The sequence below is a fragment of the Oncorhynchus masou genome, chromosome 5 (assembly GCF_036934945.1).
Source record: "Oncorhynchus masou masou isolate Uvic2021 chromosome 5, UVic_Omas_1.1, whole genome shotgun sequence".
NCBI classification, from domain to species: Eukaryota; Metazoa; Chordata; class Actinopteri; order Salmoniformes; family Salmonidae; genus Oncorhynchus; species Oncorhynchus masou.
In genome coordinates this window covers 4,138,657-4,151,619 of record NC_088216.1, presented here as the reverse complement: position 1 = coordinate 4,151,619, position 12,963 = coordinate 4,138,657, and the positions used below count along the sequence as shown (strand labels likewise).

At 43.8% G+C, this 12,963-nt stretch overlaps 1 protein-coding gene across 1 annotated transcript in view; it reads left to right on the top strand.

Annotated features, from left to right (window-relative positions):
* Positions 1 to 12,963, top strand: part of LOC135526081 (glutamate receptor ionotropic, NMDA 2A-like) — a 232,633-nt gene that overhangs the window by 21,294 nt on the left and 198,376 nt on the right. The window contains exons 2-3 of the mRNA XM_064954171.1: positions 8,939 to 9,178; positions 10,433 to 10,591. Of these exons, the coding sequence (XP_064810243.1) occupies positions 8,939 to 9,178; positions 10,433 to 10,591 (399 nt within the window). The remainder of the gene's footprint in view (positions 1 to 8,938; positions 9,179 to 10,432; positions 10,592 to 12,963) is intronic.

Here is a 12,963-nt window from a genome sequence, read left to right as displayed (position 1 = left end):
CTTTCACCTAATCAAAGAATTAGCCCAGCAGGAGAAGCTCTCCCTTGATAAAGATACCCCCACACCGAGCGGGTCAGACCAGACCTCTTCACTATGTAACCCCACAGACGAGCAACCCCCAGCGGAGAGTCAACCTCCCTGCACAGATTACCACTCCCTCATTGAAATGAAAGACAAATTCACCCAGCTGGAGATAAGGCAGGTGGAGCTGGAACAGCAGGTGATCACACTTCAGTCAGCACAGACCCAGACAACAGCCCAGCACAACAACAGCCCCTTAACCAGACCAGGAGAGCTGGAGGTGGACAGAGACATATCTGCACTTTGGACAGTGGTGAGACAAATACAACAGGAGAAAGAGGAGCAGAACAGGCAACTAGAGGAGAGTATCAGACTGCTGGTGGAGGAGAGGTTGAGGGGGATGGAGGAGAAGGTGAGGGGGATGGAGGAGAGGTTGAGGGGGATGGAGGAGAGGTTGAGGGGGACGGCGTGTGACAGAGAACAACCCACTAGAGAGGTGGCCACCCCCACAGAGAAGCCAGCAGAACAGCCCACCTCAGCACCCAACAAAAATCTTGACATCACAGCAGAACAGACAAATGAAGAACCCCAAGCCCAGCGTCTCTCACCCCCTCTGAGCACCCCCTGTCAGCCACCCTGATAGCCCTTCTGACAACCCCCCACACCCACTGAGGACAAACAAAAGACACAAATTGTACTACTTATGGACTCAAATGGGAAATATATAGAAGAAAAAACTTTTTCCCAAACACAGTGTGTCTAAACTCTGGTGTCCAAACACCCAGAGCGCCATAGACCTTCTGTCTGAGGCCAAACTAGGCTCACCCAGCCACATAATAATACACACAGGCACAAACGACCTGAGGGCCCAGCAGGAAAGAGTGGCCACAGCACTGAAGGGAGTGATTGAAAAGGCTTCTTCTACTTTCCCCAACGCACAAGTGGTTATCTCCACCCTGCTACCACGAAAAGACTTCCACCCTGCCACAATACAGCGGGTAAACGCAAGTATTTCCCGTGACTGTGCCTCAAAACCAAACGTTTTCCTGGCCCACCACTCCACCCTGGACTTGAACAGCCTCTATGACCAGGTCCACCTCTACAAGGCAGCAGTGCCCATCTTTGCCCGAACTCTAAAGGACATCGCTCTCAAACGTATCCCCAACACTTCACACAGGAGCAACAGATCAATAGACACCCCACCCAGACCAGCGAGACACCCTCCCAGACCTGCAGGACCCCCCCGGACCTACACATAGAGGACCCACGCCAAGAGGAATTACACCCAGACCACCGCACACCCAGACACATCCACACCCCTACCCCCACCAATCAACACCCCCCACGTCAACCATGCCCACACCCCATTTAGGCCCCCTCAGATCAGACCTATGCCACTCCTGCCCACCCCATGCACCCCACCCCCGCAAAGAGGGCCTCAACATGGAAGCCACACATACGCCCAGGTAGTGAGCGGGCAAACAGTCCCAACCCCCACTCTCACACTCGCCCAAGCCAATGGCATGTACCAGATGCTCAGCAGGCTCTGCTCACACTTACTGGCCTGAGGCCAAACCACAACCAACAACATTGGACACTTTATGGAACAAAAAGCCTTTACTATTTCATCCTGGAATATCCAAGGCCTGAGGTCATCTGCCTTTGGCCTGAAGAGCAGAAACCCGGACTTCACCAAAGAAATCGGTAATACAGACATTGTCATCCTGCAAGAAACCTGGTATAGAGGAGACAGACCCACTGGATGCCCTCGAGGTTACAGAGAGCTGGTAGTCCCATCCACCAAACTACCAGGTGTGAAACAGGGAAGGGACTCAGGGGGTATGCTAATTTGGTATAGAGCAGACCTAACTTACTCCATTAAATTAATCAAAACAGGAACATTCTACATTTGGCTAGAAATTCAAAAGGAAATTATTCTAACAGAGAAAAATGTCCTCCTGTGTGCTACCTATATCCCCCCACTAGAATCCCCATATTTTAATGAAGACAGCTTCTCCATCCTGGAGGGGGAAATCAATCACTTCCAGGCCCAGGGACATGTACTAGTCTGTGGCGACCTAAATGCCAGAACCGGACAAGAACCTGACACCCTCAGCACACAGGGGGACAAACACCTGCCTGGAGGTGACAGCATTCCCTCCCCGTATGCCCCCTAGGCACAACTATGACAACATAACCAACAAAAACGGGTCACAACTCCTGCAGCTCTGTCGCACGCTGGGTATGTACATAGTCAATGGTAGGCTTCGAGGGGACTCCTATGGTAGGTACACCTATAGCTCATCTCTTGGCAGTAGTACTGTAGACTACTTTATCACTGACCTCAACCCAGAGTCTCTCAGAGCGTTCACAGTCAGCCCACTGACACCCCTATCAGACCACAGCAAAATCACAGTCTACCTAAACAGAGCAATACTCAATCACGAGGCATCAAAGACAAAGGAACTGAGTAACATTGAGAAATGCTATAGATGGAAGGAATGCAGTTTGGAAACCTACCAAAAAACAATTAGGCAACAACAAATTCAATCCCTTTTAGACAATTTCCTGGGTAAAACGTTCCACTGTAATAGTGAAGGTGTAAACTTGGCAGTAGAAAATCTTAACAGTATATTTGACCTCTCAGCTTCCCTATCAAATCTAAAAATCTCAAATAGAAAACCGAAGAAAATTAACAACAATGACAAATGGTTTGATGAAGAATGCAAAAATCTAAGAAAGAAATTGAGAAACCTGTCCAACCAAAAACATAGAGACCCGGAAAACCTGAGTCTACGCCTTCACTATGGTGAATCACTAAAACAATACAGAAATACACTACGGAAAAAGAAGGAACAGCATGTCAGAAATCAGCTCAATGTAATTGAAGAATCCATAGACTCTAACCACTTCTGGGAAAATTGGAAAACACTAAACAAACAACAACACGAAGAATTATCTATCCAAAATGGAGATGTATGGGTAAACCACTTCTCCAATCTTTTTGGCTCTATAACAAAGAATAAAGAGCAAAAACATATACATGATCAAATACAGATCTTAGAATCAACTATTAAAGACTACCAGAACCCACTGGATTCTCCAATTACATTGAATGAGTTACAGGACAAAATAAAAACCCTCCAACCCAAAAAGGCCTGTGGTGTTGATGGTATCCTCAATGAAATGATCAAATATACAGACAACAAATTCCAATTGGCTATACTAAAACTCTTTAACATCATCCTTAGCTCTGGCATCTTCCCCAATATTTGGAACCAAGGACTGATCACCCCAATCCACAAAAATGGAGACAAATTTGACCCCAATAACTACCGTGGAATATGCGTCAACAGTAACCTTGGGAAAATCCTCTGCATTATCATTAACAGCAGACTCGTGCACTTCCTCAATGAAAACAATGTACTGAGCAAATGTCAAATTGGCTTTTTACCAAATTACCGTACAACAGACCATGTATTCACCCTGCACACCCTAATTGACAACCAAACAAACCAAAACAAAGGCAAAGTCTTCTCATGCTTTGTTGATTTCAAAAAGCCTTCGACTCAATTTGGCATGAGGGTCTGCTATACAAACTGATGGAAAGTGGTGTTGGGGGTAAAACATACGACATCATAAAATCCATGTACACAAACAACAAGTGTGCGGTTAAAATTGGCAAAAAACACACAAATTTCTTCACACAGGGTCGTGGGGTTAGACAGGGATGCAGCTTAAGCCCCACCCTCTTCAACATATATATCAACGAACTGGCACGGGCACTAGAAAAGTCTGCAGCACCCGGCCTCACCCTACTAGAATCTGAAGTCAAATGTCTGCTGTTTGCTGATGATCTGGTGCTTCTGTCACCAACCAAGGAGGGCCTACAGCAGCACCTAGATCTTATGCACAGATTCTGTCAGACCTGGGCCCTGACAGTAAATCTCAGTAAGACCAAAATAATGGTGTTCCAAAAAGGTCCAGTCACCAGGACCACAAATACAAATTCCATCTAGACACTGTTGCCCTAGAGCACACAAAAAACTATACATACCTTGGCCTAAACATCAGCGCCACAGGTAACTTCCACAAAGCTGTGAACGATCTGAGAGACAAGGCAAGAAGGGCATTCTATGCCATCAAAAGGAACATAAATTTCAACATACCAATTAGGATTTGGCTAAAAATACTTGAATCAGTCATAGAGCCCATTGCCCTTTATGGTTGTGAGGTCTGGGGTCCGCTCACCAACCAAGACTTTACAAAATGGGACAAACACCAAATTGAGACTCTGCACGCAGAATTCTGCAAAAATATCCTCCGTGTACAACGTAGAACACCAAATAGTGCATGCAGAGCAGAATTAGGCCGATACCCACTAATTATCAAAATCCAGAAAAGAGCTGTTAAATTCTATAACCACCTAAAAGGAAGCGATTCCCAAACCTTCCACAACAAAGCCATCACCTACAGAGAGATGAACCTGGAGAAGAGTCCCCTAAGCAAGCTGGTCCTGGGGCTCTGTTCACAAACACACCCTACAGAGCCCCATGACAGCAGCACAATTAGACCCAACCAAATCATGAGAAAACAAAAAGATAATTACTTGACACATTGGAAAGAATTAACAAAAAAACAGAGCAAACTAGAATGCTATTTGGCCCTACACAGAGAGTACACAGCGGCAGAATACCTGACCACTGTGACTGACCCAAAATTAAGGAAAGCTTTGACTATGTACAGACTCAGCGAGCATAGCCTTGCTATTGAGAAAGGCCGCCGTAGGCAGACATGGCTCTCAAGAGAAGACAGGCTATGTGCTCACTGCCCACAAAATGAGGTGGAAACTGAGCTGCACTTCCTAACCTCCTGCCCAATGTATGACCATATTAGAGAGACATATTTCCCTCAGATTACACAGATCCACAAAGAATTCGAAAACAAATCCAATTTTGAAAAACTCCCATATCTACTGGGTGAAATTCCACAGTGTGCCATCAGAGCAGCAAGATTTGTGACCTGTTGCCACGAGAAAAGGGCAACCAGTAAATACAACACATATCTATGCTTATTTATTTTATCTTGTGTCCTTTACCATTTGCACATTGTAAAAACACTGTATATATATATAATATGACATTTGAAATGTCTTTATTGTTTTGAAACTTCTGTATGTGTGATGTCTACTGTTAATTTTTATTGTTTATTTCACTTTATATATTATATACCTTACTTGCTTTGGCAATGTTAACACATGTTTCCCATGCCAATAAAGCCCCTTGAATTGAATTGAATTGAATTGACAGAGGAGAGAAAGGTTTAGGGAGATACAGTCTACTGGGTTACTGTAGAGAGAGACAGAGGAGAGAAAGGTTTAGAGAGATACAGTCTACTGGGTTACTGTAGAGACAGACAGAGGAGAGAAAGGTTTAGAGAGATACAGTCTACTGGGTTACTGTAGAGAGAGACAGACAGAGGAGATACAGTCTACTGGGTTACTGTAGAGACAGACAGACAGAGGAGATACAGTCTACTGGGTTACTGTAGAGAGAGACAGAGGAGAGAAAGGTTTAGAGAGATACAGTCTACTGGGTTACTGTAGAGAGAGACAGACAGAGGAGAGAAAGGTTTAGAGAGATACAGTCTACTGGGTTACTGTAGAGAGAGACAGAGGAGAGAAAGGTTTAGAGAGATACAGTCTACTGGGTTACTGTAGAGACAGACAGAGGAGAGAAAGGTTTAGAGAGATACAGTCTACTGGGTTACTGTAGAGAGAGACAGAGGAGAGAAAGGTTTAGAGAGATACAGTCTACTGGGTTACTGTAGAGAGAGACAGAGGAGAGAAAGGTTCAGAGAGATACAGTCTACTGGGTTACTGTAGAGAGAGACAGACAGAGGAGATACAGTCTACTGGGTTACTGTAGAGAGAGACAGACAGAGGAGAGAAAGGTTTAGAGAGATACAGTCTACTGGGTTACTGTAGAGACAGACAGAGGAGAGAAAGGTTTAGAGAGATACAGTCTACTGGGTTACTGTAGAGAGAGACAGACAGAGGAGATACAGTCTACTGGGTTACTGTAGAGAGAGACAGAGGAGAGAAAGGTTTAGAGAGATACAGTCTACTGGGTTACTGTAGAGAGAGACAGAGGAGAGAAAGGTGTAGAGAGATACAGTCTACTGGGTTACTGTAGAGAGAGACAGATAGAGGAGATACAGTCTACTGGGTTACTGTAGAGAGAGACAGACAGAGGAGATACAGTCTACTGGGTTACTGTAGAGAGAGACAGATATAGGAGATACAGTCTACTGGGTTACTGTAGAGAGAGACAGAGGAGAGAAAGGTTTAGAGAGATACAGTCTACTGGGTTACTGTAGAGAGAGACAGAGGAGAGAAAGGTTTAGAGAGATACAGTCTACTGGGTTACTGTAGAGAGAGACAGAGGAGAGAAAGGTTTAGAGAGATACAGTCTACTGGGTTACTGTAGAGAGAGACAGACAGAGGAGATACAGTCTACTGGGTTACTGTAGAGAGAGACAGACAGAGGAGATACAGTCTACTGGGTTACTGTAGAGAGAGACAGACAGAGGAGATACAGTCTACTGGGTTACTGTAGAGAGAGACAGACAGAGGAGATACAGTCTACTGGGTTACTGTAGAGAGAGACAGACAGAGGAGATACAGTCTACTGGGTTACTGTAGAGAGAGACAGAGGAGAGAAAGGTTTAGAGAGATACAGTCTACTGGGTTACTGTAGAGAGAGACAGAGGAGAGAAAGGTTTAGAGAGATACAGTCTACTGGGTTACTGTAGAGAGAGACAGAGGAGAGAAAGGTTTAGAGAGATACAGTCTACTGGGTTACTGTAGAGAGAGACAGACAGAGGAGAGAAAGGTTTAGAGAGATACAGTCTACTGGGTTACTGTAGAGAGAGACAGACAGAGGAGAGAAAGGTTTAGAGAGATACAGTCTACTGGGTTACTGTAGAGAGAGACAGATAGAGGAGATACAGTCTACTGGGTTACTGTAGAGAGAGACAGACAGAGGAGATACAGTCTACTGGGTTACTGTAGAGAGAGACAGATATAGGAGATACAGTCTACTGGGTTACTGTAGAGAGAGTCAGAGGAGAGAAAGGTTTAGAGAGATACAGTCTACTGGGTTACTGTAGAGAGAGACAGAGGAGAGAAAGGTTTAGAGAGATACAGTCTACTGGGTTACTGTAGAGAGAGACAGAGGAGAGAAAGGTTTAGAGAGATACAGTCTACTGGGTTACTGTAGAGAGAGACAGAGGAGAGAAAGGTTTAGAGAGATACAGTCTACTGGGTTACTGTAGAGAGAGACAGAGGAGAGAAAGGTTTAGAGAGATACAGTCTACTGGGTTACTGTAGAGAGAGACAGAGGAGAGAAAGGTTTAGAGAGATACAGTCTACTGGGTTACTGTAGAGAGAGACAGAGGAGATACAGTCTACTGGGTTACTGTAGAGAGAGTCAGACAGAGGAGATACAGTCTACTGGGCTACTGTAGAGAGAGACAGATAGAGGAGATACAGTCTACTGGGTTACTGTAGAGAGAGTCAGAGGAGAGAAAGGTTTAGAGAGATACAGTCTACTGGGTTACTGTAGAGAGAGACAGAGGAGAGAAAGGTTTAGAGAGATACAGTCTACTGGGTTACTGTAGAGAGAGACAGAGGAGATACAGTCTACTGGGTTACTGTAGAGGGAGACAGACAGAGGAGATACAGTCTACTGGGTTACTGTAGAGAGAGACAGACAGAGGAGATACAGTCTACTGGGTTACTGTAGAGAGAGACAGACAGAGGAGATACAGTCTACTGGGTTACTGTAGAGAGAGACAGACAGAGGAGATACAGTCTACTGGGTTACTGTAGAGAGAGACAGACAGAGGAGATACAGTCTACTGGGTTACTGTAGAGAGAGACAGACAGAGGAGATACAGTCTACTGGGTTACTGTAGAGAGAGACAGACAGAGGAGATACAGTCTACTGGGTTACTGTAGAGAGAGACAGACAGAGGAGATACAGTCTACTGGGTTACTGTAGAGAGAGACAGACAGAGGAGATACAGTCTACTGGGTTACTGTAGAGAGAGACAGACAGAGGAGATACAGTCTACTGGGTTACTGTAGAGAGAGACAGAGGAGAGAAAGGTAGAATGGGAGCAAGAGAGAGAGAGCATGGGGCCAGGCTCCATCAATCAAATACCTACCTACCTCACAGAGTCAGGCTCAATCAATCAAATATCTACCTACCTCACAGAGCCAGGCTCAGTCAATCAAATACCTACCTACCTCACAGAGCCAGGCTCAATCAATCAAATACCTACCTACCTCACAGAGCCAGGCTCAATCAATCAAATACCTACCTATCTCACAGAGCCAGGCTCAATCAATCAAATACCTACCTACCTCACAGAGCCAAGCTCAATCAATCAAATACCTACCTACCTCACAGAGCCAGGCTCAGTCAATCAAATACCTACCTACCTCACAGAGCCAGGCTCAATCAATCAAATACCTACCTACCTCACAGAGCCAGGCTCAATCAATCAAATACCTACCTACCTCACAGAGCCAGGCTCAATCAATCAAATACCTACCTACCTCACAGAGCCAGGCTCAGTCAATCAATGACTTATCTACCATCTCCAATCACCAAGCTACTATTGATTAGGAGGGATGACCTATCGAATGCCACATACTCGTCTGTCTGTCTGTCTGTCTGTCTGTGGGTGTGTGTCTGTGCGTGTGTGTGTGTGTGTGTGTGTGTGTGTGTGTGTGTGTGTGTGTGTGTGTGTGTGTGTGTGTGCGTGTGTGTAAGGGGAGTGAGTTGTTGCTCTGTCCAAGGTCACCACTGACTGAATTGTGAAATCTGATCAGTAACTGTGTGTTCTACAGGGTTCCAGTATGGGCCGTTTGGGCTGGGTCCTCCTCACCCTCCCAGCCCTGCTTTCCCAGATCAGTGTACCAGCAGCGGCCCAGAAGCCACCTGGGATAAGTGTTGGGGTGATCTTGGGTCAGACGAGGCCAATCAGTGACCAGGATATAATCCCGGTGAGGCGGAACGACGACCCTGTGGAGCTGACAGTCACCACTCTGAGAATCAACCAGACAGACCCCAAGACAGTCATCACACAGGTAGGTGGGGGGAGGGGGGGGGGGGTTAGGTTACAAACCAGAATGTTGGGCAGGTGGGATAACTTTAATTACCTGTATAGAACACCTACCTGTATATATAACACCTACCTGTATATAGAACACCTACCTGTATATATAACACCTACCTGTATATATAACACCTACCTGTATATAACACCTACCTGTATATATAACACCTACCTGTATATAACACCTACCTGTATATATAACACCTACCTGTATATAACACCTACCTTTATATAACACCTACCTGTATATAACACCTACCTGTATATAACACCTACCTGTATATAACACCTACCTGTGTATAACATCTACCTGTATATAACACCTACCTGTATATATAACGCCTACCTGTATATAACACCTACCTGTATATAACACCTACCTGTGTATAACACCTACCTGTATATAACACCTACCTGTATATAACACCTACCTGTATATAACACCTACCTGTATATAACACCTACCTGTATATATAACATCTACCTGTATATATAACACCTACCTGTATATAACACCTACCTGTGTATAACACCGATATAATACCTACCTGTGTGTATAACACCTACCTGTATATAACACCTACCTGTGTGTATAACACCTACCTGTATATAACACCTACCTGTATAACACCTACCTGTATATAACACCTACCTGTATACAACACCTACCTGTATATAACACCTACCTGTATATATAACACCTACCTGTATATAACACCTACCTGTATATAACACCTACCTGTGTATAACATCTACCTGTATATAACACCTACCTGTATATAACACCTACCTGTATATAACACCTACCTGTATATATAACATCTACCTGTATATATAACACCTACCTGTATATAACACCTACCTGTGTATAACACCGATATAATACCTACCTGTGTGTATAACACCTACCTGTATATAACACCTACCTGTATAACGCCTACCTGTGTGTATAACACCTACCTGTATATAACACCTACCTGTATAACACCTACCTGTATATAACACCTACCTGTATACAACACCTACCTGTATATAACACCTACCTGTATATATAACACCTACCTGTATATAACACCTACCTGTGTATAACACCTATATAATACCTACCTGTATAACACCTACCTGTATAACACCTACCTGTGTGTATAACACCTACCTGTATATAACACCTACCTGTATAACACCTACCTGTGTGTATAACACCTACCTGTGTGTTTGATAACAGGTGTGTGAGCTGCTCCAGAAGAAGCCTCTCCATGGCCTTGTCTTTGCTGATGGGTCGGACCAGGAAGCTATCTCTCAGATCCTGGACTTCCTGTCCTCTCAAACATCACTTCCTGTCCTGGGGGTGTACGGGGGATCCTCCATGATCATGGCCGACAAGGTCAGAACACAGAGCTCTACTTCCTCCTCATTACACCTGCTTCCTGTCTTCTCTATTCTCTCCTCTGCTTCTCTTTCCTCAGAGCTCTACTTCCTCCTCATTACACCTGTTTCCTGTCTTAGTTATACCGTCCTTCATGATGTCACAAAACAAAAACTGTTGGACATGGTTATTCTTTAACGGACCATTCGCAATGTTTTGGATCACAGAAATATCGTGTTTCATTATCCAGCCTTTTGCTGTTGTAGTTTTGGCAGGAACAATATCTTTGTAACAAAAGGTTTCTTTCCCTCCATCCTGAGGAGCCTAAAGGCAGAGTTTTCTAGAAGGTATTTATATATATATATTTACTGTCGTCACGAAAACGGCCAACTTCCCCGCTCTGGAGAGGGAGGGAGGGAGGGAGGGAGAGAGAGAGAAAGAGAGAGATAGAGAGAGAGAGAGAGAGAGAGAGAGAGAGAGAGAGAGAGAGAGAGAGAAAGAGAGAGAGAGAGACAGGGAGAGAGAGAGATGTCTTTATTGTTTTGAAACTTCTGCATGTGTGATGTCTACTGTTAATTTTTATTGTTTATTTCACTTTATATATTATCTACCTTACTTGCTTTGGCAATGTTAACACATGTTACCCATGCCAATAAAGCCCCTTGAATTTAATTGATTTGAGAGAGATAGAGAGAGAGAGAGAGAGAGAGACAGGGAGAGAGAGAGATAGAGAGATAGAGAGAGAGAGACAGGGAGAGAGAGAGATAGAGAGAGAGAGAGAGAGAGAGAGAGAGAGAGATAGAGTGCTGTAGAGTGGACTCACTGTAACCCGAATCCTTCATATCCTCACAGGAGAGTCATGGCAGCTCTTTCTCTCTCCGTTTGTGTTCCTCACTAAACACTGATGGGAAGTGATTTGAGGGGGAACGTAAAATGGTGGAGGTAGCCTAGCTACTCAAAGCTCAAATCCATTTGTCAGAATAGCCCATCACAATAGATCCATTATTTATTTTAGACAGGTCTAAATCAACATGATAGGAAGAAAATGTAGTGTATTTCAGAAGAACAGAATTGCATACTCTGAGTTGTCCTTATGTTAGGCCCTGATCTGCCTTAATGGTTGTGGGCTACACTTTTTCATTTAGCAGACAAGATTTGCTTAGAATTCAGTGACATTATCTAATATTCTTTTTAAATATTATTTTATAGTATCATGATAAGACAATAGAACACAGCTGAATAAAATATAACAGATATTTTCTCTAAACTATTTGAGGGAGTGATCACATGCAGGTATTCTGTGTTAACAAAGAAACTGTTAAAAAATGCAACTTTAGTTGTGATACAAACACTGTATGTTTAGATGTTTTATACGTTCTAAGGCGGCATGATGCGACTATAATGAAGATTTGAAAAAATTTGCATGAAAGGCTTTGAGAAGGCTAGAGCTCTGCTTTGTTTTTGTTTTTTTGCGCAGGCTGCACACACTTCATCAGTCTCTCATTCACAATTTGACAAGCACTTGATAATAGTCTCACCAGGCCTCGAATTTCACGGCGGCATCCCTCTTGTGCCACGTAATGCCACCTAAAACAAACCCATGCGGCCAAAGTGGCCGTTGTGCCCTTGGGCTGAATATAATATTTATAATTCCCTACTCCCAGCTACCAATCGCCGTGCTCCGAAGCACCTCTCACTCACATCGCTCTCTCAGATATATAAATTATTCTTAGCCAATGGCCGTCATCTGATCGGGTCTCACAGGCATTTCAGCAGAGAGGTGAAGACGCAACAATGCCTTCTTATCGAATTCCGAAAGTGTAAATGCCAGTTAGGCTGTACACCGGATGTAAAGTAGATTAACCTCTCTGAGATATTCGGGATGGTAGCGTCCCAACCTCGCCAACAGCCAGTGAAAGTGCAGTGCGCCAAATTCAAAACAACAAAAATCTCATAATTAACATTCCTCAAGCATACAAGTATTTTACACAATTTTGAAGATCAAATTCTCGTAAATCAAGCCACAGTGTCTGATTTAAAAAATGCTTTACAACGAAAAGCACCACAAATGATTATGTTTGTTAGGTCACCACCAACTCACAGAAAAACACTGACATTTTTTCTGCCAAAGAGAGGAGTCAGCCAAAGAGAGGAGTCACAAAAAACACAAATAGAGATATAATTAATCACTAACCTTTGATGATCTTCATCAGATGACACTCATAGGACTTCATGTTACACAATACATGTATGTTTGTCCATCATTTATGTCCAAATTGCTTATTTTGTTAGGGTGTTTAGTACACAAATCAAAACGTGCGTTCATGTCCAGCCGAACGTCGGACTAAAAGGTCAAAAAGTTATATTACAGGTCGTAGAAACATTTCAAA